Genomic DNA, 26,504 nt, shown 5'->3' with positions numbered 1-26,504 from the left:
TCCCAGGTCACTGGGTGGGGGCTCGAGCCAGTTTGCATTGTGTTATTGGAATGGATCCCCTAGATATTGAACCCGGCCCTTGTTGCTGCCAACTCTGACGGGCAGAAGGGTTACACTAGTAATATGATCAAGATCACTTTTTGTTCTGAAAAAAAAATGAGGAGTACTTGTAGCACCTTAGAGACTAACAAATTTATTTGGGCATAAGATTTCGTGGGCTAAAACCCACTTCATCGGATGCATGCAGCGGAAAATAGAGTAGGAAGATATATATACACAGAGAACATGAAAAAATGGGTGTTGCCATACCAACTGTAATGAGACTAATCAATTAAGGTGGGCTATTATCAGCAGGAGAAAAAAAACTTCTGTAGTGATAATCAGGATGGCTCATTTCAACCATTTGACAAGAAGGTGTGAGTAACAGTAGGGGGAAAAATTAGCGTGGGGAAATAGTTTTTACTTTGTTTAAATGACCCATCCACTCCCAGTCTTTATTCAAGCCTAATTTAATGGTGTCCAGTTTGCAAATTAATTCAAATTCCGCAGTTTCTCATTGGAGTCTATTTTTGAAGTTTTTTTGTTGAAGAATTGCCACTTTTAGGTCTGAAATTGAGTGACCAGGGAGGTTGAAGTGTTCTCCAACTGGTTTTTGAATGTTATAATTCTTGACATCTGATTTGTGTCCATTTATTCTTTTGCATAGAGATTGTCCGGTTTGGCCAATGTACACGGCAGAGGGGCATTGCTGGTACACGATGGCATATATCACATTGGTAGATGTGTGGTGAATGAGGCTCTGATGGTGTGGCTGATGTGATTAGTTCCTATGATGGTGTCCCTTGAATAGATAAGTCGACAGAGTTGGCAATGGGCTTTGTTGCAAAGATAGGTTCCTGGGTTCGTGTTTTTGTTGTGTGGTGTGTGGTTGCTGGTGACTATTTGCTTCAGGTTGGGGGGCTGTCTGTAAGCGAGGACTGGCCTGTCTCCCAAGATCTGTGAGAGTGAGGAATTGTCTTTCAGGATAGGTTGTAGATCCTTAATGATGCGCTGGAGAGGTTTTAGTTGGGGGCTGAAGGTGATGGCTAGCGGCATTCTGTTACTTTCTTTGTTGGGCCTGTCCTGTAGCAGGTGACTTCTGAGTACCCCTCTGGCTCTGTCAATCTGTTTCTTCACGTCAGCAGGTGGGTACTGTAGTTGTAAGAATGCTTGATGGAGATCTTGTAGGTGTTTGTCTGAGGGGTTGGAGCAAATGCAGTTGTATCTCAGAGTTTGGCTGTAGACAATGGATCGTGTGATGTGGTCTCGATGAAAGCTGGAAGCATGTAAGTAACTATAGCGGTCAGGAGGTTTCCGGTATACAGTGGTGTTTATGTGAACATCACTTATTAGCACCGTAGTGTCCACGAAGTGGATCTCTTGTGTGGACTGGTCCAGGCTGAAGTTGATGGTGGAATGGAAATTGTTGAAATCATGGTGGAATTCCTCAAGGGCTTCTTTTCCATGGGTCCAGATGATGAAGAGGTCATCAATGTAGCGCAAGTAGAGTAGGGGCATTAGGGGACGAGAGCTGAGGAAGCATTGTTCTAAGTCAGCCTTAAAAATGTTGGCATACTGTGGGACCATGTGGGTACCCATAGCAGTGCCACTGACTTGAAGGTATACATTGTCCCCAATTGTGAAATAGTTGTGGGTGAGGACAAAATCACAAAGTTCAGCCACCAGGTTTGCCGCGACATTATCGGAGATACTGTTCCTGACGGCTTGTGGTCCATCTTTGTGTGGTTGAATGTTGGTGTAGAGGGCTTCTACATCCATAGTGGCCAGGATAGTGTTTTCTCAAAGATCACCAATGGATTGTAGTTTCCTCAGGAAGTCAGTGGTGTCTCGAAGATAGCTGGGAGTGCTGGTAGCGAAGGGCCTGAGGAGAGAGTCTACATAGCCAGACAATCCTGCTGTCAGGGTGCCAATGCCTGAGATGATGGGGCGTCCAGGATTTCCAGGTTTATGGATCTTGGGTAGCAGAGAGAATACCCCTGGTCGGGATTCTAGGGATTCTATGCAGATTTGTTCCTGTTCTTTTTCAGGGAGTTTACTGAGCAAATGGTGTAGTTTCTTTTGGTAACCCTCAGTGGGATCAGAGGGTATGGCCTGTATAAAGTGGTGTTGGAGAGCTGCCTAGCAGCCTCTCGTTCATATTCCGAACTATTCATGATGACAACATCACGTCCTTTGTCAGCCTTTTTGAGTATGATGTCAGAGTTGTTCCTGAGGCTGTGGATGGCATTGTGTTCTGCACGGCTGAGGTTATGGGGCAAGTGATGCTGCTTTTCCACAATTTCAGCCCATGCAATTCGGCGGAAGCACTCTATGTAGAAGTCCAGTCTCTTGTTTCAACCTTCAGGAGGAGTCTACACAGAATCCTTCTTTTTGTAGTGTTGGCAGAAAGGTTTCTGTGGATTAGTGTGCTGTTTGTTCAGAGGTGTGTTGGAAATATTCCTTGAGTTGGAGACATCAAAAGTAGGATTCCAGGTCACCACAGAACTGTATCATGTGCGTGGGGGTGGAGGGGCAGAAGGAGAGGCCCCGAGATAGGACAGACTCTTTTTCCAGGTTAAAAGTATAGCTGGATAGATTAACAATATTGTTGGGTGAGTTAAGGAAACTGCTGTTGTGACCCCTTGTGGCATGTAGTAGTTTAGACCAGTGCTTCTCAAGCTATCTGTTGTGGCGGACTGGCAATTTTTTTTTTCCAATGTGCGCGCAGACTGGCAGCCGACGGCTTGCGGACCGGCACTGGTCCGCGGATCACCACTTTGAGTAGCACTGGTTTAGATAGTTTAGTGCCCTTTTTCCTTTGCAGAGAAGCAAAGTGTGTGTTGTAAATGGCTTCTCTAATTTTTGTTCTGAATGACTTAAATTCTGCTTAGTAAATTGTGGTCCATTCTCCATCACTAGTTGTTCTGGAATACCAAAGTGAGCAAAATTGTTCTTCAGTTTCTCGATAACACTGTGACATTTTATATCTTCCAAGTAGGTTATTTCTGTATTCCTGGAAAAACAGTCCACAGTGACCTGGTAATGATGTCTTCTGAATTCGCATAAATCTTCAGATAGTCTCTTCCAAGGTCTGTCTGATACAGGTGTTGTTATTAAAGGTGCTCTGTGCTTTGTTGGTCTGTTAGTTCTGCAATGTTCATATGCAAATATTTTATTCTTTATGTCCTGGCTGATGCCCAACCATCACACTGATTGGTGAGCCTGTTCAAGGCCTTCATGGATGAGGTTTAGGATTTCCCTTCTCATATCATTTGGAATTATGATGGAATTGCTTTTAATCATGAGTCCATTTGACTCACTTAATTGTCCAGCGCAAAATCATATGCACTCACTCCCTAGGTGCTCCAGGGCTGGAGCACCCGCGGAAAAAAATTAGGTGTGTAGCACCCACTGACAGTCAGCTTCCCCCCGTACCTCCCCAGTGCTTCCTGCCTACCAGAGGCCCCGCCGATCAACTCCTCCCACTCCCTCTATATTTCTCATGTTGGGCCCCTGAACAGTCCTGGACCAGTACTAATGCAAACTCAGCTGTCTTGGCCAGCTTCTCTAGAAATTGTGAGAACTTTGAAGGAATTCTTGTAAGTGTTTTTCTGGGACACTTCAGTGCTCAGAGTAATATCTGCAAGGGATGTAACACCCCGGTACAGCCTACTTGATTTGCAAGCAGAGAAGGCACCATATGTGTTCATCTGTGATTAACATCTCTATGCCCAAGGGACACTGTTTGAAGACACTGAGCAGTCTTCCATCCTCCTAAGAGGTCAAGGTAGTGGACAACATCCTGAAAAAGATAAGGAAAGATAAAGAAGTTAAAGGTGTGGTAGTAATTCTTCTGAAAGCAAATGACCCCCATAAAATATCAACTTTGTAAAGTGAACAAAGCCCTGAGGCAAAGCTAATCACAGGCTTACTATGAATTCCAAGATATCTCCCTACAGCAGCATGTGGTCTAAGTAGTTAAAAGTGACAGTGATAAGAAATTTGCTAAATTTCTGAAAGTATGGTGCATGTCTGAGTTACAAACTGCATTTTTCTTTTGTTATCTAACATATCTCTCAGATTCAAGAGCATACTCACTATACAAAAAAATGAAGCTAGGACACAGTGGCCTGTCAACTCATGTATATCTCAGCAACAGAATAATTCACTCCTGGAATCCAAAAAATTTTGTTCAGAAGGCTCAGTATAGTATAGTACTACACCATGAGCAGTTTGACCGGCATTAATATAGAGGATGGAAACATAGCATTAGACTGCTAGATGGTTAAACATTGATGACTGTACACAGTCCATGGCATGTCCAAAGTGAAGGGCTATTTTTAAAAAAATTAAAAAACAGACCAAAAATCACAATATAGTCTTTCAGGGTTTTTTTAAATCTCATGATTTTGGGAACAATCTCATTATTTGGGGGAGGGAGGGCTAAGGCTGACTCATGATTTTGGGGTTGCCAATACCGCATTCAGGCCTTGGTGGGCTGGGAGTATGATCATCACATAGTGACACCTGGTGGTGCGTTACTCACCATTCAACAAGTTTGGAATGAGTATTTGCATATTCCAATGTTCTTGGAGGACAACGGCTGAGTCCGTAATTTGTAATTTTAGGGGCTCAGCCGTTGATGAGCTACTTACTCTCTAAAGGCTGAAAGGTGGCTATAAACCCTACCCCTACTTTTGGCAGCAATCAGCGTACAGCACTGGTATGTGGTTGAGTTTTGATTTTTTTTTTTTTTACGGAAAGCTTCAAATCCTGCAGAGGTTGCCATGCCGCCTCCACACCATGCCCCCTACTGCCCCACTCTGACGCCTGGCAATAGTGTCCTTTTTTCTGGATTCGGCGGCACGTGCCCCTGACGAGGCGCATCACCAGGGGTCAGAGAGCATCCAAATATCACTAACCAACCCTAGGGAGGCAGGAGGGCTGCAAGCCAAGGGCCGGCGCTGCCCTTGAGCACATCAGGCTCCAGCTTTCCCTTTGCCGCCTGTAGCAGCCGCCGCGCGGAGCGTTCCAGCACCGAACGTTCCATCTGCGGGAGGAGAGAGGACCCAGCCAGTGGGCGGGGAGAGGTGTCGCGCATGCGCTCGCCCGCGGCGGAGACAGGAGAGCGGATGGTACCTTCCACGCCGAGCCTGGCCTTATTGGAAACGCTTGCGTGAGCCTCACCCACCCGGCGCCGGGCGCGCGCGAGGGGCGGGGCTTTCGGAAGCCTGGGGCGGAGTAGGCGGGGCCAGCTCCCCGCCGGTTGGAGGAGGTGGAGCCGCCGTTGGTGCCCGCGCGCCCCTAGTAACGGCCCCTGGAGCGGGGAGCATGACCCAGTCGGTGGTGGTGCAGGGTAAGCCGGTGTGACCCGCCCCTCCCCCACTCTGACCCCGCCCCCCCCCCCAGCCCCGCTGACCCGTGTCTCTCCCCATTTGCAGTGGGCCAGTGCGGGAACCAGATCGGCTGTCGCTTCTGGGACCTGGCGCTGAGGGAACACGCCGCCGTCAACAAGGTAACGGCCCCCGGGAGCGGCCCCAGCTGCCGGGCGGCGCAGCGTCAGCTCCCGGGGCGGCGCGGCCACCGGGTTGCTCCTGAGCGCGCGCCGCGTCGGCCGCTGATTCGGAGCAGAGCCCGGGACCCCCGCCCTGAGCGCGGCTGCCCAGCCGGTGCCGCCCCCGTGGAAGGTCGGCGCTGAGGTCCCGTTCGTTCCCGCCCTCGGTGGCGGCTCCGCGCGGTGTCTCCCCAGCGTCTGTCTCCGCCTCCGGGGGCCGGGGCAGCCTGAGGACTGGGCGTTACTGGGCTGGGCGCCGGGGGGACTCCCTGACCTGTGCAGCGCAGCCCCTGGGAATCTGAAATCGCACCGGGGTGAGCACGAGCAGCTCCTCCCACTGCCCCGCCGCTGGAGCCGCCCCGCGCGCCGCCGTCCCACTTCGCCGGGAAATTAGTGGCTTCGAAATTTCCCATGAACTCCGCCTCCCGAGAAACCCTTCTTTGGGAGGGAAACCCCAATGCATGAAACAAAGTCTGCTCCGGGGACCCAGACAGCTGCGGAGTGAAACTGACATGCTCAGCAGTCACCTGCTGGGTGAGCGCTCTGCCTCATAGCCCTCCAAAGCCTTTGTAAGTTTCACTTTCTGCAAATTTCAATTAACCAAAAATTTCTTTTTCTCATAGGAAAAATCCCAAGGATGGCTCCTGGGTAGGCCTGGCAGGCTCTTGACAGTTTCACAGGGCCTTCCAGGCCCAACCAGGAGCCATCCCCTTTGATTTTTCCTCATGAGAAACAGAAATTTTCTGGTAAATTGAGACAAATTCAGTTTTGTGAAAAGGGCATTTTTCGTCTGAATGATTTTCTGACAAACTTTCAGCTCCAGCTAGGACTGAGCAGTTAGTATTGCTTATCCTTTTCCAAGTACTAAGTAATTGTTTCCCATAAGGAACCTTTCATGATGCAGCGGATTATCCTACATTGTCCTGCTATGGGTTTCTTCCACTTTCCTCTGAAGTATCTGATGCTGGCTGCTGTTGCAGACAGGATACTGGACTAGATGTACTTAGGGTCTGATCCAGTATGGCAGTTACTATGTTCCCTTCTCTGTCCTCCTCCTTCTGGTGTCCCATACCCTTCCATCACAATCGTTTTTTTCCAGTGTTGGGCACGTAAGGTCTAGTCTGTAGCCCTGGCAAGATCTTCCATGGTTCATGGCTCCTCCCAGGAGCCGACAGACATGATTTATATTTCACTACAGTCACATGTATCTGGGTCATTGAAATAACCCCACTGCCGCATATTGACTTTTGACCTGCCAACTCTTGTTCTGAGGTGATTTAAACATCTCTAGGTTGACCAATCCTTCTCTTCGCCTGAGGGAATGTGTTTGCCAGTTTTAGTCCTGCTAAAGCCTATGTGCTCCCTGTGCAAGTCTTTTTAAGTCCTGCAAACTATATTACTACAGTTCTGCTTATGCAAATACACAAAAATACACTCCTCTCCAGCCCATGGTACTCTGACAGATCTAGTCACTGCCAAAGGGTGTGCATATTTTCTCACTATTGTACTAATATTGATTTGCAGTATGGTGGCCTGTTGATTTTTTGGCATTACAAATAGTACAGTCTATGAAGGTATTTGAGCATTGCTCCAAAAAGTGATTTAGTTATCAAAACACATGTAGACCTTGAACAAAAAATTAACGTTTAGTTCTTTGGCTGTCAGATGTGATCACAAGGCAACAGCAGTGATTTTTCTAGAAAAAGTTGAGTATAGACATCAATAAAGAACACTTGGGGCCCAATTCTTATTGTCCCACAGGCAAATTATGTGGCTTCAGCTTAAAGGGGCAGCGACAGACCCTGGGAATCCCACCCCTTCAGGGGGCTTGCCCAATTGACATAGAATCAGTGGAACATCTCTACACCACTCCCCTTCCACATCCCTGTGTAGTGTGTGTATTTGGAACACTGCTGTGGTCCAACTGTTCTCTACTTGTCATGGTCAACAGCAAATAGAGTGTATATCAGAGCAACCCTGGGGTTTCTCTAACTTATCCAAGTAGGCCCCCGGCAGGGTCCAAAATACAAGGAGTATAAAGGTTCACTAAAGTCACCGTTGGTCCCTTCTCCATTTCTATGTTCAGCACAGGGACAGAGTAATTAGCATGCCGAGGACCCCTGAATGGAAATGTGTCCAATTTACAAGGAATATATAGACATGATTTAAAGAAAATGTCAATGTGTTAATAAAGATAGTGGTGGACAGTCCTTTTGGCTACCTTGCTTCAAAGCAGCTAGTACTGGCCTCAGTTGTGACAAGATATGGGACTAGATGGAATACTCCTCTGATTCGTTATGGCAAATACTATGTTTCTAGTATTGTATTCAGCAACACAGCTTTCATTTTCAGCTGTTTAGTGGGCAGCTATACTGAAGATATGGATCAGCTATAATACCATAACAAATACATGTAAAGCAGTTAGCTAAGCTCGTTCTATTGCTAATTAATGTATTTTTTTCATAAAATACAAAAATCTTCAAAAACACAAAGTAAAGAAAATATAATATTGGTTGTGATTTGTTAAATCTTATGTTGAATAAAATGTTTCTTATTGAATGAATGGTTTACTTTAATAATTTCAAATTCTATGTATATTTTTAACTAAATACTGTTGTATAGTGTTAGCCAGAAATAGCAGAGAATCTCTAAAATTGCACACTTAAAACTTAACTTGTGCAACGTTTCTGTTTTTCAGAAAGGAATTTATGATGAAGCATTAAGCAGCTTCTTTAGAAATGTGGATACCAGGTAAGCTTTGCTGTATCAAGAGAGCTATTTGAAATTTATCACAGTAATTGATTTCAGTAGGTCAGCAATCCCGATCTGCTATTGTCCATAATAAACTACAGTTTTATCTGTGTTTCAGGTCAAACTACTAATTGTGCTAGAAAGAGATCCTAACGTCTTGTACTTTCATACATTGTGCCTATCCTCCTCCTCCTCTTTGATATAGACCTTTGCTATTCTAAGTCTATGAAAGTATTCTCCTCCTCCTTCACCCTTCTCCCTCCTGCCAAAAAAAAGCAGTCAGTTAATAACTGCACATTAATTTTCCTTTAAAATAAAATGTATTCTGCTTCAGCCGCTCAGTCATATTCAAATGTCAGGCTTTATAATTATGATTTTTAGTGTTGATTGCGGATCTTGCAAGAGGAATTCATTTAAGAAGCACAAACTATGCAGGCCTTGAAAAATTTACCTAACCTTTTCTAGCATGAGCACGAGAACCCATAGCTAGAGAGAAAAACAAACCCACCTATCCCACCATACTGGCACCCCTTCTACTCCTCCCTGCTTACACATGTGCATCTACGCCCCATGCTCTGTAACTTAATTAAAGGAATAAAACAGTTGTGCTGCTTCCCATGCATGGTATTTAGCTGTAAAACTATTAAGCAGCTTTCTATCTAATACGATGGTGGATCAGTAGCTGCAAGATAGTTAAGGTTGTGTGGCAACGTTCAATTATAACAGTGGCTTTAAACCTTTATTTTGTAAAGACTTCATTGAAATGGCAAAAACTAAAATACAGACAATAAATTTAGAGTATTATTTGAATTTTGGATTGACTCACTTAGATTTCTTGCAAAAAGAGCATAAAGGAAAAACATGCTGCTTTGGCCACATTCTTTGGCCACATTGCTGCTCCTCGTATGCTGATTCCTTGAATACCAGTTATACATCAATATGTTTGTCCATAGACTGCTTTATAACTTTTTTTGCCGTAACAGAAAATGGATGTCAAGGTGAACCCACCAGATTTTAGTTTGATGACAAATCTGCTGCAGCACAAATGCTATCGCCCACTCAGGGAGGGTGGGGAAGGGAGAGAGTGTGTACCTCATCAAATCATAGATGAGGGTTGGAAGAGACCTCAGGAGGTCATGTAGTCCAGCCCCCTGCTCAAAGCAGGACCAACCCCAACTAAAGCATCCCAGCAAGGGCTTTGTCAAGCTGGGCCTTAAAAACCTCTAAGGCTATAGATTCCACCACCTCCCTAGGTAACCCATTCCAGTGCTTCACCACCCTCCTAGTGAAATAGTTTTTCCTAATATCCAACCTAGACCTCCCCTACTACAACTTGATGCCATTGCTGCTGCTTGTCATCTGCCACCACTGAGAACAGCCCAGTTCCCTCAGCCTCTCCTCATACATCATGTGCCCCAGCCCTCTAATCATTTTAGTTGCCCTCTGCTGGACTCTCTCCAATTTGCCCACATCCTTTCTGTAGTGGGGGACCCAAAACTGGACGCAATGCTCCAGATGTGGCCTCATCAGTGCCAAATAGAGGGGAATAATCACTTCCCTCGATCTGCTGGCAGTGCTTCTAGTAATGCAGCCCAATATGCTATTAGCCTTCTTGGCAACAAGGGCACACTGTTGACTCATATCCTGCTTCTCGTCCCCGATAATCCCCAGGTCTTTGCTGCAGAACTGCTGCTTAGCCAGTAGGTCCCCAGCCTGTAGCAGGGCATGGGATTCTTCCGTCACTTGTCACTCTGCACTTGTCCTTGTTGCACCTCATCAGATTTCTTTTGGCCCAATCCTCCAATTTGTCTATGTCACTCTGGACCCTATCCCTACCTTCCAGCGTATTTACCTCTTCCCCCCCCCCCCCATTCTTAATGTCATCCGCAGACTTGCTGAGGGTGCAATCCATTCCATCATCCAGATAATTAATAAAGATGATGAACAAATCCAGCCCCAGAACCAACCCCTGGGGCACTCCGCTTGATACCAGCTGCCAACTAGACATTGAGCGTTGATCACTACCTGTTGAGCCAGATGATCTAGCCAGCTTTCTATCCATTTTATAGTCCATTCATCCAATCCATACTACTTTAACTTGCTGGCAAGAATTACTTTGGGAGACTTTATCAAAAGCTTTGAAAAAGTCAAGATATATCGGGTCCACTGCTTTCCCCATATCCTGAGCCAGTCATCTCATCATAGAAGGCAATCAGGTTGGTCAGGCATGACTTGCCCTTGGTGAATCCATGTTGACCCTGATCACCTTCCTGTCCTTCAGGTTCTTCAGAATGAATTCCTTGAGGACCTGCTCCATGATTTTTTCAGGGACTGAGGTGAGGCTGACTGGTCTGTAGTTCTCCAGATTCTCCTTCTTCCCTTTTTTAAAGATGGGCACTTTTTCCAGTTGTTTGGGACTTCCCCCGATCACCGCGAATTTTCAAAGATAACGGCCAATGGCTCTGCAATCACATCAGCCAGCTCCTTTAGCACCCTCGGATGCATTGCATCCAGCCCCATGGATTTGTGCTTGTCCAGCTTTTCTAAATAGTCCTTAACCTGTTCTTTCACCACTGAGGGCTGCTCACCTCCTCCCCATACTGCGCTGCCCAATGCAGCAATCTGGGAGCTGATGTTGTCTGGGAAGACCAAGGCAAAAAAAGCATTGAGTACTTCAGCTTTTTCCACATCATCTGTCACTAGGTTGCCTTCCTGATTCAGTAAGGGTCCCACACTTTCCCTGACAACCTTCTTGCTAACCTACCTGTAGAAATCCTTCTTGTTACCCTACACATCCCGTGCTACCTGCAACTCCAGTTGTGCTTTGGCCTTCTTGATTATATCCCTGCATGCTCAAACAATATTTTTATACTCCTCCCTACTCATCTGTCCAAGCTTCCACTTCTTGTAAGTTTCCTTTTTGTGTTTAAGCTCACCAAAGATTTCTCTGTTAAGCCAAGCTGGTCACCTGCCATATTTGCTATTTTCTGCACAGCGGGATGATTTGTTCCTGTGTCCTCAATAAGGCTGCTTTAAAATGCAGCCAACTCTCCTGGACTCCTTTCCCCCTCATCTTATGCCTCTAGGGGATCCTGCCCATCAGTTCCCTGAGAGAATCAAAGTCTGCTTTTCTGAAGTCCAGGGTCTGTGTTCTGTTGCTCTCTTTTCTTCCTTTTGTCAGGATCCTGAACTTGACCATCTCATGGTCACTGCTGCCCAGGATGCCACCCATTTCTACTTCCCCTACCAGTTCTTCCCTGTTTGAGCAGCAGGTCAGGAGAAATACAGCCCCTAGTTGGTTCCTCCAGCACTTGCACCAGGAAGTTGTCCCCAACACTCTCAAAAAACTTCCTGGATGGTCTGTGCACCGCTGTATTGCTCTCCCAGCTGATGTCAGGTTGATTGAAGTCCCCCATAAGAACCAGGGCCTGTGTTCTGGAAACTTCTGTGAGTTGTCCGAAGAAAGCCTCGTCTACCTCATCCTTCTGGTCTGGTGGAATATAGCAGACGCCCACCACAACACCACCATTGTTACTCTTGCCTCGAAACTTAACCCAAAGACTCTCAACAGGCTTTTCTCCAGTTTCATCCTGGAGCTCTGAGCAATCATACTGTTCTCTTACATGCAGTGCAACTTCTTCACCTTTTCTCCCCGGCCTCTCCTTCCTGAACAGTTTATACCCATCCATGACAGTACTCCAGACATGTAACTTACCCCACCAAGTCTCTGTTATTCCAATCACATCATAGTTACTTGACTGTGCCCTGTAGCCTGGGGGAAGTTCCTGAACTGGAAAAAAAGGAGAGTAGGAGCTCAAATCTAACCTCTGAGTGCTGTTTAAATTCCCAAACAATTCATTACCTTTATAATTAATTTATAATGAAACATAACCTAGAAGATAGTGAAGAGCTGCTGAACACTCCCCTACTCTTTTTTTTGTTTTTTAAAAATAAGTTAGCTGAGAGCTTATGCAAGGTCACTGCAGGCACAGGACCCAGGTTTTTCTTTTGACAGGCCCAGATATTACACACGGCACCATACTTCATTTCAGAGTGATTAAACCAGTCTAGTTGTCCTCTGTCTAACCACTGTATACTATACTCCTCTCCCAGAGCCAGCTACTTTGGCAGCTACGAGTAGGGGGATGTTCCTGATGGTAAATATTTCATGCTGACCATCTTAACGTCACGTGAAGTTGATATTAAGATATCATCAGTGGGATGGGATCCTGTGAAGATTTTATTTTAGGGAATTTCCGTTAAGACTTTGCTAGTGGAATGTGTTTGTGTGTGAGGGGGAGTGGTATAGTTTTGCATTGAGCCAAACCTCTATGGACAGCAGAGATCAATGAGAAGGAAAGAGAATTTTAATGATACTGTATCACTTCCATAATGGTTTTGATCTTATAAAACATTTCTCCCTTTTCCAGAAATGGTGGTGATGGTGCTGATATTCACAAAGGAAAAATCTTCTCTTTAAAAGCACGAGTAAGACCAAAATTATCTTTATAGATGTATACATTGCATACTTATGACTGTAAAAAGCTCACAGTTTAAACTTCCTATGTTTACCTTTTGTCTTAAATGCACAATTTTAGACATGTTTCTCAAACTGAAATTTCTTAGTTCCCCAGATTAGTGTAACAGTATTAGAGTCCACTTCACGGGCAGACTTCAGTAATAATTTAAAATGTATAATTTGGGAAAATGATTGTGTAGATCACATGAATAGATGGTGTTTGTTTGGAGGGGGCAGTAAAGGGTTTTATTTGAGCCATTTATGTTAACTAAGTTTTTAAGAGGAAACATCTTTGAAAAGCTATGGCAATTTTTTTTTTTTGTTACTAAGTATTCAGCATGTTATGCATTTAACCCTTGAAGTTTTGAACAGCATAAACAAAAGTTGAAATAACTGAAATAATGCTTCATTAAATTTTGTCTTCTGACAAGGAGATCAAGGTGAATTTTTCTAGAGTCGGCTTCTCAGTCATAGTGTATCTTTTAAAATAAGATCTTTCTGCCTGAAACTTTAAAGGAACAAGAAACCTTTTATCTTGCAAGTACTTGCATCCCTTTTGTGTAACTATTTCAAAGAGTGGCATACTGACTGAACTAAAAATTTTCTTTCTCTAAGGCTCTCTTGATTGACATGGAGGAGGGTGTAGTGAATGAAATTCTGCAGGGGCCATTGAGAGATGTGTTTGATAGCAAGCAGCTCATCACAGATGTTTCTGGTTCAGGGAACAACTGGTGAGAATAAACTCTTCTTCGCAAAGCAATTTTAGCTACTAATAGATGGCAGTTGAAAAGGGAAATGATAGCAATGTCTTTCAAGAGGATTCTATTGCACCGGGGGGAACTGTGCCACATTAACAGTAAATCTTAGAATTGCTGTCACCTTGAGGAGAACTTTGAAAAGCACTTTATTTATGAATCATTCTGCTGATATATCATTTCTTCTGTGTTTCTCTTCCCTCACTGTTTTTTGTTACTTGGCCTACTTGCATGAAGAAAGGATTGTTTGTCTTAGGCATTCTCCTGCTCCAGCGGCTCATTCTTCACTGGAGGTCATAATCTTGTTTGGGACATTTGTGCAACTTGCTTGGAGACCGAGTGAGGAGTGAATAACGGAAGCAGATGAATTTCTGACTTCTGGCAACACAGATCCTGACTTTTTGCATATACGCCAAGTCACAAAAAAGGGAGGAGAAACTCAGAATAAAGTAGATAACTGAACAAATTTCCAATTTTTCTCTGAGGCGTTAGCACAATACTCAGCTCACTAAAGAGTTCTAAGGCCTGGTCTACATTGGCGGGGGAGGAGGGGGTTGATCTAAGTTACGCAAATTCAGCTATGTGAATAACGTAGCTGAAGTCGACGTACTTAGATCTACTTACTGCAGTAAGTCGATGGCTGACGCTCCCCCGTCGACTCTGCCTACGCCTCTCGCTCTGGTAGAGTACTGGAGTCGACGGGAAAGCGCTCAGCGGTCGATTTATCTAGAGTAGATGCGATAAGTCGACCCCTGCTGGATTGATCGTTGCCCATCCGTTCAGCGGGTAATGTAGACAGGCCCTAAGCAATATCCCAAAGTAGGGAGCAATGCAGCGGTTGAGAATCCCATAATATTGAGTCTCTTAACACATTAGTATATTGGTCATTATAGGTAAAGTGGTACTGGAAAAAACCTTGGTTTTACCTTCAGTAATTGTTGTAACTACGAGCTCCAGTATTCAGAGCTCCTATAATAAAAACTGTCTGTCAGTTTTCATTTTACTAAATAGTGAACTGGATTTTTCCCCTTAATGTGGGTGTCTAACTTCCATTGATAGTAACGGGTTGAAGGAAAAATAGTTCCCTTCCTTCCCATTTGTGACTTTAAAAAATTATTAAATAAGCAGTACTTCTGTGTTATGCTGTATCATCATTTTGTATATGCTTCCAACATCACAATTTATTTTTCTATGAGAACAAAATACTGAGTACAGATTCTGAACCATTCAACTGTGTGTACAGACAAGAATAGGAAGTATTAGAGTACAAAGCTTAAGTTTAAACTTTCTTAATCATTTCTCATATATGCAGGGCTGTAGGTCATCAACTGTATGGCTGTCGGTACCGGGAACATATTGTGGAAAAGCTGAGGAGGATGGCAGAACACTGCGACTGTCTGCAGTGTTTTTTTGTAATTCATTCAATGGGAGGTGGTAAGCTTTTTTTCATGGTTAACATGTCTGCAAATGCCACAAGTGAAAAAGGAACTAGATTTTGAAAATTTTTTACTTTAATATAAGACACTGGTAACATGGTAAGGAATTTTTTTAATCAACAAATACCCTTTAAGTCAAGTTAGTAGTTATAGTAATATTACCGTAGCACCTTGGGTTCCTGTTTCGTGACTAGGACTCCTTTTTGTTACACTGTATACACAGAACAAAAAGACAATCCCTGCCTCAAACAGCGTACAATCCAAGTATAAGACTAGAGACAACAGATGGATAGAGACAGATGGGGGTGCACAAAGAGACCATACAGGTCAGCGTGATAGGCAATAGGTCTAAGTACATAAGTGCCTAATGATTTTCAAGGGTTTTTTTTTTTGTAGGCATCACAGAAAAGCAGAGTTTTAAGGAGGATAATGAGGTAGCTTAATTTTTTTGTGTTTCTATCTGTGGTATTTTTTTTTTTTGTTTCCATCTGTGATTTTCTGTTCTCCTTTGGGGTGTTTGGACCATGATTGTCAGACCATCCTGCTCCCACAGGGTTTTCTTCTAACTTTTTTACCTATTATCAACATAAATGAAGTGTTCTCCTAGTACCATTTTTGTAAATGTATCCAAGGGGAACCTTGTGCAATGATAACTTTGGTGTTAGCATATTGGAACCAAACTTGAACAACTTCAGTGCTGTTACATTAAGAGAAGATAGTTTAAATGACTAGGATCTGAAAACTGAATATGAAAGTAGCCCCGTTTCCATGTATCTTTGTGCTGTGTCTTCAGTGTAATATGCTTAGTTTGAGAGAACCTGCTTATTACTACTCTCAGCATTGCAGAAAAGCAGTTATATTCTCCTCATCCTCCAGCCTCATAATTGAAATTGCCAGCTGCTAGGATTCCAGAACATTAGCTGTCCAAGGCAGAAGATCCACAGCTTAATTTTCAGGTCTCTGATTTGAACTTAATGTTGATAGTAAAGAAAGGGGGGGAAATCATGTTCTGACTTGAAAACCAAGCAAACTTAATAAGGAAGTCACTGAAGGAAAAATAAATTTGAACACGAAAAAGTACCACTTGCAGTCATCTCTGAGTATAATTATACTCTAACATACAAACTGTACTATACAAAACTCATTATGTAGATACCCTGCCTTTTCCCAGGATGATATATCTACACACACAAGCTGAAGATGCTCTTTTACCTGCATTATTGTTCTACTTGAATCTGTATTTTAGGCTTAAGTAGAAATACACACTGATGGGATACAATATTTAAGTTTTCTAAAAAGATTAGAAAACCACATCTTTTATAAATATCCATGCTTATGTTTTTAACAATAAAGTTAGCTAGACACTAGAACAACTTGCTAAGAGGAGTCATGGTCCCATCACAAGAAATGTTCCACAGTAGACTAGATGTAACACTTAAGGGTATTTCATAAAAGCTTAGTACGAGAGCTGGTCTGGAATTTTTCAACTAAAAGTTTTTCAGTCAGAAAACACAAATTCATCCAAACAAACTTTTTACGGAAAAGAGTCATTTTTCATAGATTCCAAGGTCAGAAGGGATTTAGATCATAAAGTCTGACTTCCTATATAGCAGAGGCCATAGAACTTCCCCAAAATAATTCCTACAGCAGACTTTAGAAAAACGTCCAGTCTTGATTTTAAAATTGTCAGTGATGGAAAATCAACCAGGATCCCTGTTAAATTGACAAATTTCCCATTTCAAAATATTTTTTTTTAATTTAGAAATTGTTTCAACATTTCTTCAGCTGACCCAAATAAAAATTGTTTTCAGATTTTTGGTTCACAAAAATGTTCAAGATATCAAATTCTTATCCCAGTTCAGGATGGAAAAACCTTTTCCTGTCCAACTCTACTAAATCCTTCTGTGATCACCGAGTGCTGAGCTCTTATGAAAATCTGGTCTGTAATGTACAAAGAAATCTTGTGTTTCAGAGGGGATTTAAATAATTCAGGATGTTTTAAGCATTATCTCTTTTCATTGTAACTATCTTCTTAATTATTCTTAGGGACAGGATCTGGTCTTGGTACTTTTGTACTAAATGTGCTTGAGGATGAGTTCCCGGAAGTATATAGATTTGTTACTTCAGTTTACCCTTCTGGGGAGGATGATGTCATTACTTCTCCATATAATAGTGTTCTGGCTATGAAGGAACTTAATGAGCATGCGGACTGTGTGCTTCCAATTGAAAATGAAGTAAGAGAGTATTCATATTCTTGTCAATTTCTCTTGTGGTGTACATTACGTAGGAAGTGTTTCTTCCTTCTCTGTATTGATGAACAGGAAAATGTTATCCTGAAACTTATTTTCAAAAAGAGCCAAAGTGGCTTGGGCTCTTATGTCACTTTTGAAAATGAGACTTAAGGTTAAGGTTGCCAATTTTCCCATTTCTGAAAACTGGACACCCTGCTGCTCCCCCGAGGCCCCACCCTCTGCTCCACCACCCTCTCCCCCAAGGTTCCGCCCTCCATTCACTCCTCCCCCTCCTCCACCCTGCGCCCAACCTGGGGACCGCCACACTCTGCCCCCCCCACCATTTACCTGCGGGGGGCACTCTCTGCATAAGCCACTCACGTCACACAGCTTGGAGCTGGGGATAGAACCCAAGATTCCTGACTTCCAGCCCCCCGCTCTAACCTACTAGCCCCCACTCCCCTCCCAAAGCCAGGAAGAGAACCCAGGAGTCCTGACTCCCAGCTCCCCACACCAGCTCCTCAGGCTGCCCCCCCTCCCCCCGCCCCCAACACTGAGGCAAGGGACGGTTCCAAACACGCTCAGATGTCCCTTGCCTGTCTGGGTCCATAGAACTGGGGGTAGGGGGCTGGTCGCTTCCATCTGGGGAACTTGCCCCATTGTTTGTAGCCCCCCTTCCCCCACCCTCCACCCCCAGCAGCGGTGACCCGCTCGGCCTGGCTGGCTTCAGAAAATTTGCACAGAAATATTGATTCTGGGGTCTCCCCACTTCTCTCGAGGGGTTTAACGAGCCTCCGCTCCTGGTTCCTCTGCACCCCACAGCGAGGGGCTCTTGAGGCCCCGGGGCCCCAGCTCCCAGGCTACCCTGGCTAAGGCTGGAGCTGGCTGGCTTCAATGCACTGAAGTCTGCCAACTTCTGCTGCCCAGAGCGAGCAAGCACCCGAGTTCCCAGAGAGTAGCATCGGGGGGTAGCCAGGGTCCTACCTGGGCAGTGATCATACCATGCAGGGAGTGGGGATGGGGAGCCTGGCCCGTCAGGGGAAGTGGCCCCATGCGGTGCAGCGTGCCGAGCCCAGACCCCTCTGCAACCGGCAGGGGGGCAAGCAGATCCAAGCACTGCTCTCCAAATGGCCCCTCTCCCAACATCCGCGCCCTGTAGGTAGTGGGCTGCCCCTTTCCTTCCTATGGCCTCTCGCTCGTGCTTGAAGCTTACCCTCCCCTCACCCACTCTGCTCGCAGCGCCAGTGCGAACCTGTGGGCACTCCCCAGCCCTGGGCCGGCTCCCTCCTCAGTCAGACGTGCCTCCCCGGGCTGTGAGATGCCTCCTGCAGCCGTAACTGATGCTCTCCGTCAGCAGCTGAACATCTGCTGATCTTCCCTCCCTCTCAGCAGGGAGGTTGATCACATTTACTCTGGTAACTGGACTTTTAGTGACACTGCCAGGTTCCCTTTTCGACTAGACTTTGCAGTCAGAAACCAGACATGTGGCAACCCTACTTAGGGTCCTAAGTTATTTTGGGTTTTTTGAAAACTGTATCCTTATTTTGGGAATCATTTAAAAATTGCCCAGTACTTTTCCCCTTCCTTACAGAAATGGTCTGTAGCAGGGAATTTTATTCCTATGTCTGCTTTAAGGTAAACAGTAAATGATTGCAAAAACCCTTGTTTTTAAGATCCTTATTCTCAATATAAGGCTATTGGTTTATAAACAAAATTGTCCCCCATGCAAAAGTGAATTTTTTTGTTTGAAGAAACTCTTGTACTCTCTTTTGAATTATATGAACATGAGAACAAATATCCTATTTTTTTTTCTGGTTTTTCTGTATTTGAATAAAAGTTAAACTTGTTTGAGTTAAGTTTCAATTTCCTTGACACATTTTAAGAAAAGCAGTTCAAAAATACATTTAGTCAATTGCGAATGACCAAACTGTGAAGTGAAGCAGACTTCAAAGGCACAAACTGTTAACTTTAGCTACTGTGCTTAAATTTTTGTTCTTAGGTTCTAAGTTTAACTGAAATGAACAGGGACACTGAATGTGAAAGCTCTATGTACAGGAGTATCTGGAAGCTTTTTTTTTTATTATAATTATTTCATTTTGTCTTCTCTCCAAGTCTTTATTTTCTATAGTTAGTAAAATTCATCAGATGACAAATTCTGGAAAGCTAGGATCAACTGTGAAACAAAACAGCTTGTTAACCTCAAGTGCAGGCAGTATCAAAACTGAACAGGAGAAGCCATTTGATGCTATGAACAATATTGTGGCCAACTTGCTGCTGAACCTGACAAGGTAATCTTACTGAGATTTCCACTATGCAAGTAATGCTGCGAGAGATAGTATGCACAGTGGATGTTCTGCACTTCTGAAAATATTGATCCATTCTCAGTTTGGTATTAGTCAGCTGTTGTAATTAAGTTAATAAGCACTGTTCAAGTCTTGTAACAGCAGTCTAGAGAACCCACTTCAGGGGGTAATTTGGCAAAGTGGCTTACATTTTAGCATGAGGAAACTACTGTAGAACCCCTAAAAGGGATATTGAATTAAATCCTGTCCCATTGAAGTCAATGGCAAAACTCTCATTGACTTCAGTGACACCCCTCTGACATTCAGTAGGAGAAATCCTGAACTGTGGTACAGATGAAGAAAGAGGTCATCTGAATTCTTAGGACTGATACTTTTCTAACATGCTAGCCTGGCTTTGCAAACCTATCATGAGAACTTGCCCTTCTCAAAAGAAACTTTTTTTTTTTTTTTTTTTTTTTAAATCCATGGTTTGGCCTAAAGATCTGGTGTGTGTGGTGTTTGTTTATTTTGTGGTGGTGTGGAGGGTTTTTTTTTTTTTTAATTTACTCACCCATTGGAGGAAGTGATTACTCACCACAGGCAAGTAGAAATTTTTTAAGATGTTCAGGTCTTCGACCCTTACATTGTGTGTCAAGTAGGTGTTAAATAAATTTAAAAAGTGAGAAGTTGTTATTGAGTGATTTTTCAAAAGACAAATTGAAGTACATTCAAATATAAGAAAATATTTATGCAGCAGAAATGCCATTTCACCTTTATTAAAAATAGGAACCTAATGAGACAAGACAGGGTCTAAACGAATATTACTCAAGTAGTGATACACCACCTCTTGAATATACCCGCTGCCCCCAAAACACTGGTTCTTTAATATACAAAACTAATCACTATAAACTCCCATTGAAGTTAATTGGGATTAATGCTTTAAGAGTACTCCTCTACTTTTTGTAACTGATTGGTGCAAAAGATGTGTGAATTTATGCAAAATCATTATTAAAATAGGTTTGGTTACTAAAACTGATGTCTAATGATTACTTCTCTCTTTTTTTTCTTTAACCATGAAAACTTTTTGTCTAGTGTTTCCAGGTTTCTTGACTCTTTCATCCTTTGAGCATTCCATGTCTCTGGCCCTCCGTCTCCTGCCACCTGCTGCTACCCTGTGAACATTTTGTTTAGGATTGTGACATCAGGATTGTGGCATCCATTTTTTTCTGCTTTTTTTCCCCTCTTTTTTTCTCCTTTTGTGGCTGCTCTGTTATCAGTGCAGTACACTCAGTGGGATGGAGGCATAACTCCTCCTCTCTTCTCTCCATTCTTGTCATCGTCTGTTTATTTGCATAATGCAGTTCTTTTGGTTGAAATGAATTGGTGGAAAGATTCTTGCACATGTATAGATATAGATGGCCTGTAGCTTTATACAGTCATATACTGACTCTGTGTTAAACCGAGAGGTTAAGACTTTTTGTATATGTTCCTGCTAGCCAATTCTCTTTATTTCAGTTAATGACCATAGCTAACTGTTAACCCCCCATTGTGTTTAGTAGTATAGCAGCCCTTACTGCCTATTCCCAATTATGGGAAATGATCTGCAGTAGTAACCCTGAAATGTCTAGTTACTAAGGGAGTTATCACACCTCAGGCTTATCTTCAGCCAAACACCACCTCGCTGTAGAGCAGTACCTTAACCAGTAAACAGTGGTGCTTAGTGTTAATGTTCAGTGCTTTTTTTTTTAAGAGACACAAAGGATATTGGTACAAATGTATGAAAAACCAGTAACTCTCGTGATAGTGATTGAATCACCAATTCTGGAGTTGTAAAATGACATTATACTTCATGAGAGAGACAAGGGGGTGAGGTAATATCTTTTATTAGACCAGCTTCTGTTGGTGAAAGAGACAAGCTTTCAGACTCCATGGAGGTCATCTTCGGCTCTTGGAAAGGTAATTAGAGTGTCACAGCTAAGTACAAGATGGAACAGATTGCCTCGGTGGTGCTCGAAAGCTGATCTTTCACCAACAGAAGTTGGTCCAATAAAATAAATCACCTTGTGTCTCTCATATCATGGGACCATCACGGCTTCAACAACACTGCAAGCATTATATTTCATTTCCATGATGTTCTCTGTTATAGGGAACAACTGGAAAAAAATATGGATATAACAGTAACATATCAAGCTTCTACATAACTTTTTGTAAATAAATGATTTTGGTTTTATAATAGTACTATTAAACTTTTAGCTCTGCCAGGTTTGAAGGTTCCCTTAATATGGATCTTAATGAAATCAGCATGAATTTGGTTCCCTTTCCTCGACTTCATTACCTGGTTTCCAGCTTGACTCCTCTGTATACATTGGCTGATGTTAATGTACCTTCTAGAAGGTAGGTGAAACAGACTGTTATGGTGGGAGGCTACGCCATAGCTGAGGTCTGGTTTAAACCCTATTTTTAACTCTTCTAACATCCACAAAAAGAAAACTGCATATTCTATATCTAACCCCAGGATAAAAATTTCGTTGGAAGCCTGTGGGAAAAAATAAAAGAAATTTAAAAGTATTGTGGTATTTCCAAAATTGCCCTGATATTCACCTTAAAAATGTTCTTAATAGTGTTTTTTTTAAGCTCAATCTCCACTATGGCTTGGCTTACAAACTCAAAATATGTTTTGTTAGCCTTTCAGAGAAGTGGGTTCTTTGAAAATCAGTGAGGGGACTGCAAAGATGTATTATATTAAGAGCTTGGTGATGGGGTGTTTCTACCTCCCACCCAGGAATTGAATCTCACCAGTAGAGCAGTGATAGAGGGTGGTGCAGTGCTGGTGAGGGTCCCTGTACAGGTAAATGGGAGGGTGGAAGATTAAGGGGAAATGCAGTGATGATATTCCAGGATGGGGTATGGAGTAAGATGCAGGGAACTGGGAGATGTACCTATGTTGGTAGGGAATGGGGGACACATGCAGGGTAGCATTATGTTCTCAGCTCTTTTAATAGAGAGATTCTGGGTGAGGTAAGTGGTAGAGGACACAGAGTGGGGACAAACTGTATATCTTGGGCACATGGAAGGGCAGCTTAAAGGAGTATACCGGGGACTAAAAGAAGGCATGAAGGCGACTTGTGAAAGTGGAGTCTTTTATTTACATTAAAAACTTAACTTTCTAGGCATAAAGCTTTAAACTTTCTTTCCACCATCTACTTCTCGATATTATGCCCAGGTATAATTGTACCTCTCTTCCCAAGATTCCACCCCTTTATGAACTTTCCAGATTCTACGGTAGAGGAGCTTTACCACTTTGGGCCCCAAAAGATCTGTTCAACCATGGCTCTCCTTCCACAGATCACATAAGCCAATCCAATTTGAACTTGAAAAAAAAAAAGGAAATTTTCCCAAAAGTGCCAAACAACTCCTTAAGAAATAAAGATGAAGTGTGGTTCAGTGGGTTCAGGTTGCATCAACTCTTGTACACTCATCACAACTCTTGGACACGACTGGTATACTCAACACAAGTTACTGGCATGTACCTTACTCCCCTTTATCCACTATTTCTGACCTTGGTGTAACTTATATGCTAAAGTGCTCAAAGGAAAGAGAGCCAAGAAAAGCAAATAATATGTGGGCATAAGATGATGTAAGTTGAAATAGTTCATCCAGCTTGTGCTATTGTTTGAATATTCTTTTTGACTGTCTAATTTATACTTTCAAATAACAAGGAAGTGGATGAATTTTAGTTGCTCTTAAATTACAAGCTATAGGATTAGTGAAGAACTTCAACATGCTTAATAAAAGTAGGTAACAGCCTTTTTTTCTTAATTTAGGTTGGATCAAATGTTTTCAGATGCTTTCAGTAAAGATCACCAGTTGATTCAAGCAGACCCAAAGCATAGCTTGTACCTTGCCTGTGCACTTCTGGTTCGAGGAAATGTACAGGTTTCAGACCTTCGCAGAAACATTGAAAGGTTTGATCTATTGTTATAGCTTGTTTGTGCACAATACTTATTACAGAAGCTGTTGTCAGATGCTCACAGTGATATCCCTATTCATACAAAAAGTTTCAACAATAAATTCAGCAAAAAGAGAAAAGTTTAGTTATAGGCACTTGAGAGAAGAAATGTTACTGACCAACAGAAAATAAGTGAAAGAGCTTAAAAATACTATTCTGTGCTTCCTAATGACATTTGTTAAGCTTTGTAAGTAGTGACCCTTTCTAAGCATCATTGGACCCTTTCCAAGCCAAATCAATTTGTGGTTATGATCAAGTGATTACCAAATAGTTATCTGCATACTATCAAAAACCTCCACCATTCTTATCATACACCTGTCATAAAGATGTTTGGTGAGAGAATGGTTCAGTTCATCTCCCAGTTTTCCCCCCTAAGCCTCACTCAACTCCAGGGGAAGCTAAACTTCATACACTTAATGTAATAAAGGCATTGTAATATTAACATGACAAAATCATTCAGAAGCACACCTAGTGATCTTTGATGATAGGCTTGGAAGGATTCATTTTTTTTATTGATAAATGTAGGTAAACATTGATTTCACCGTACATGTACCACCAGATGAAAAATATTTCTATTGGTAATTATTAGGGCTGTCAAACTATTTTAAAAAGTAATCGCAAGATTAAAATATTAATCGTTATTATTCACCCTTTTAATTGTCCTATTAATAATAGACTACCAATACAAATTTATTATAAATATTTTGGATGTTTTTCTACAATTTCAAATATATTTATTTCAGTTACAACACAGTATACGAAGTGTACAGTGCTCACTTTATATCATTATTTTTCATTAAAATATTTGCACTGTAAAAAGATAAACAAAAGAAATAGTATTTTTCAGTTCCCTCATACAAGTACTGTAGTGCAATCTCTTTATCGTGAAGTGCAACTTATAAATGTAGATTTGTGTTGTTACATAACCGAACTCAAAACAAAACTGGGTAAAATTTTAGAGCCTACAAGTTCACTCATTCCTACTTCTTGTTCAGCCAATCGCTAAGACAAATAAATTTGTTTACATTTACAGGAGATAATGCTGCCCGCTTCTTATTTACAGTGTCACCTGAAAGTGAGAACAGGCATTGGCATGACACTTTTGTAGCCGGCATTGCACAGTATTTACGTGCCAGATATGCTAAACATTCATATGCCCCTTCATGCTTTGGCCAACATTCCAGAGGACATGCTTCCATGCTGTTGACAGGTTCTGCTCAATAACAATCCAAAGCAGTGTGGACTGACACACGTTCATTTTCATCATCAGAGTCAGATGCCACCAACAACAGGTTGATTTTATTTTTTGGTGGTTCTGGTTCTGTAGTTTCTGCGTTGTAGGGTTACTCTTTTAAGACTTCTGATGGCATGCTCTACACCTTGTCCCTCTCAGATTTTGGAAGGCACTTCAGATTCTTAAAACATGGGTTGAGTGCTGTAGAAATTTCACACTGGTACCTTCTTTGTGTTTTGTCAAATCTGCAGTGAAAGTAGTCTTAAAACAAATGTGCTGGGTCATCATCTGAGACTGATATTACATGAAATATATGGCAGAATGCAGGTGTAAAACAGAGCAGGGGACATACAATTCTCCCCCAAGGAGTTCAATCACAAATTTAATTAACACATTATTTTTTAACAAGCGTCATCAGCATGGAATCATGTCCTCTGGAATGGTGGCAGAAGCATGAAAGGGCATTTTCAAATATATTTGAAAATGTAGAAAAACATGCACAAATATTTATAATTTTCAGTTTAACAGTGTGATTAAAAACTGTGATGAATCAGTTAATTTTTTTAATCGTGATTAATTTTTTTGAGTTAATTGTGTGAGTTAATTGTGATTAATTGACAGCCCTAGTAATAATCAAAATTTACAGGTAGGCAAAGTAAGAAAAATGATGCTTGAAAACTTCTTAAAGTTTGATTTAAGGATATTTACTTTGTATATTTTGACATGTGATAGTGACAATTTGGGTTTTAGCAGTTATAAAGCTTTAACTTTTTTTTTAATCTCATCTGCTACTGTCATTAAATCTGAACTCCTCCATAATTTACAACAGTTGTGCGATAAAAATTTAAAAATGCTTCAAACACATTGTCATAAATATAAAGGGAAGGGTAAACCCCTTTGAAATCCCTCCTGGCCAGGGGAAAGCTCTTCTCACCTGTAAAGGGTTAAGAAGCTAAAGGTAACCTCGCTGGCACCTGACCAAAATGACCAATGAGGAGACAAGATACTTTCAAAAGCTGGGAGGAGGGAGAGAAACAAGGGGTCTGTGTGTCTGTCTATATGCTGGTTTCTGCTGGGGATAGACCAGGAATGGAGTCTTAGAACTTTTAGTAAGTAATCTAGCTAGGTACGTGTTAGATTATGATTTCTTTAAATGGCTGAGAAAAGAACTGTGCTGAATAGAATAACTATTTCTGTCTGTGTATCTTTTTTGTAACGTAAGGTTTTGCCTAGAGGGGTTCTCTATGTTTTGAATCTAATTACCCTGTAAGGTATCTACCATCCTGATTTTACAGGGGAGATTTCTTTATTTCTGTTTACTTCTATTTTTATTAAAAGTCTTCTTGTAAGAAAACTGAATGCTTTTTCATTGTTCTCAGATCCAAGGGTTTGGGTCTGTGGTCACCTAGGCAAATTGGTGAGGCTTTTTATCCAACATTTCCCAGAAAAGGGGGGGTGCAAGTGTTGGGAGGATTGTTCATTGTTCTTAAGATCCAAGGGTCTGTAGTCACCTAGGCAAATTGGTGAGGCTTTTTACCAAACCTTGTCCAGGAAGTGGGGTGCAAGGTTTTGGGAAGTATTTTGGGGGGAAAGACGTGTCCAAACAGCTCTTCCCCAGTAACCAGTACTAGTTTGGTGGTGGTAGCGGTCAATCCAAGGACAAAGGGTGGAATATTTTGTACCTTGGGGAAGTT

The 26,504-nt window shown here is 42.4% G+C and overlaps 2 protein-coding genes across 15 annotated transcripts in view; one reads left to right on the top strand and one right to left on the bottom strand.

The window, feature by feature from the left end:
- Positions 1-26,504, top strand: part of TUBE1 (tubulin epsilon 1) — a 61,242-nt gene that overhangs the window by 471 nt on the left and 34,267 nt on the right. For 5 of the 11 annotated variants that reach the window (XM_073337089.1, XM_073337086.1, XM_073337088.1 and 2 more), the window contains exons 1-10: positions 5,251-5,395; positions 5,481-5,554; positions 8,292-8,344; positions 12,775-12,832; positions 13,479-13,594; positions 14,931-15,052; positions 17,101-17,288; positions 19,398-19,573; positions 21,821-21,961; positions 23,392-23,532. In XM_073337089.1, coding sequence (XP_073193190.1) covers positions 5,371-5,395; positions 5,481-5,554; positions 8,292-8,344; positions 12,775-12,832; positions 13,479-13,594; positions 14,931-15,052; positions 17,101-17,288; positions 19,398-19,573; positions 21,821-21,961; positions 23,392-23,532 — 1,094 coding nt within the window. In that variant the 5' untranslated portion in view covers positions 5,251-5,370. Of the gene's footprint in view, positions 1-5,168; positions 5,216-5,249; positions 5,396-5,480; positions 5,555-5,788; positions 6,163-8,291; positions 8,345-12,774; positions 12,833-13,478; positions 13,595-14,930; positions 15,053-17,100; positions 17,289-19,397; positions 19,574-21,820; positions 21,962-23,391; positions 23,533-26,504 lie in introns of those variants that run through there. The other 6 variants (XM_073337090.1, XM_073337079.1, XM_073337081.1 and 3 more) reach the window with 6 other exon arrangements.
- LOC140908944 (uncharacterized) lies at positions 180-5,935 on the bottom strand. 4 transcript variants are annotated; one of them, XM_073337092.1, is made up of 2 exons: positions 5,868-5,935; positions 180-3,841 (listed from the first exon to the last, which is right to left on the bottom strand). In XM_073337092.1, the coding sequence occupies exon 2, from the start codon at positions 1,816-1,818 to the stop codon at positions 769-771; it is 1,050 nt and encodes a 349-aa protein (XP_073193193.1). In that variant the 5' UTR covers positions 1,819-3,841; positions 5,868-5,935; the 3' UTR covers positions 180-768. The 4 variants fall into 4 exon arrangements, with proteins under 4 accessions (XP_073193193.1, XP_073193192.1, XP_073193196.1 ...); XM_073337091.1 differs by lacking the exon at positions 5,868-5,935 and adding an exon at positions 5,459-5,676; XM_073337095.1 differs by lacking the exon at positions 5,868-5,935 and adding an exon at positions 5,179-5,204.

The sequence above is a fragment of the Lepidochelys kempii genome, chromosome 3, assembly GCF_965140265.1.
Source record: "Lepidochelys kempii isolate rLepKem1 chromosome 3, rLepKem1.hap2, whole genome shotgun sequence".
NCBI lineage: Eukaryota > Metazoa > Chordata > Testudines > Cheloniidae > Lepidochelys > Lepidochelys kempii.
This window is presented reverse-complemented; position numbering and strand designations above follow the sequence as displayed.

Coding starts and splice junctions, on each gene's coding strand:
- LOC140908944 (XM_073337092.1), bottom strand. CDS start 1,818: ATGGATGTAGAAGCCCTCTACACCAACATTCAACCACACAAAGATGGA.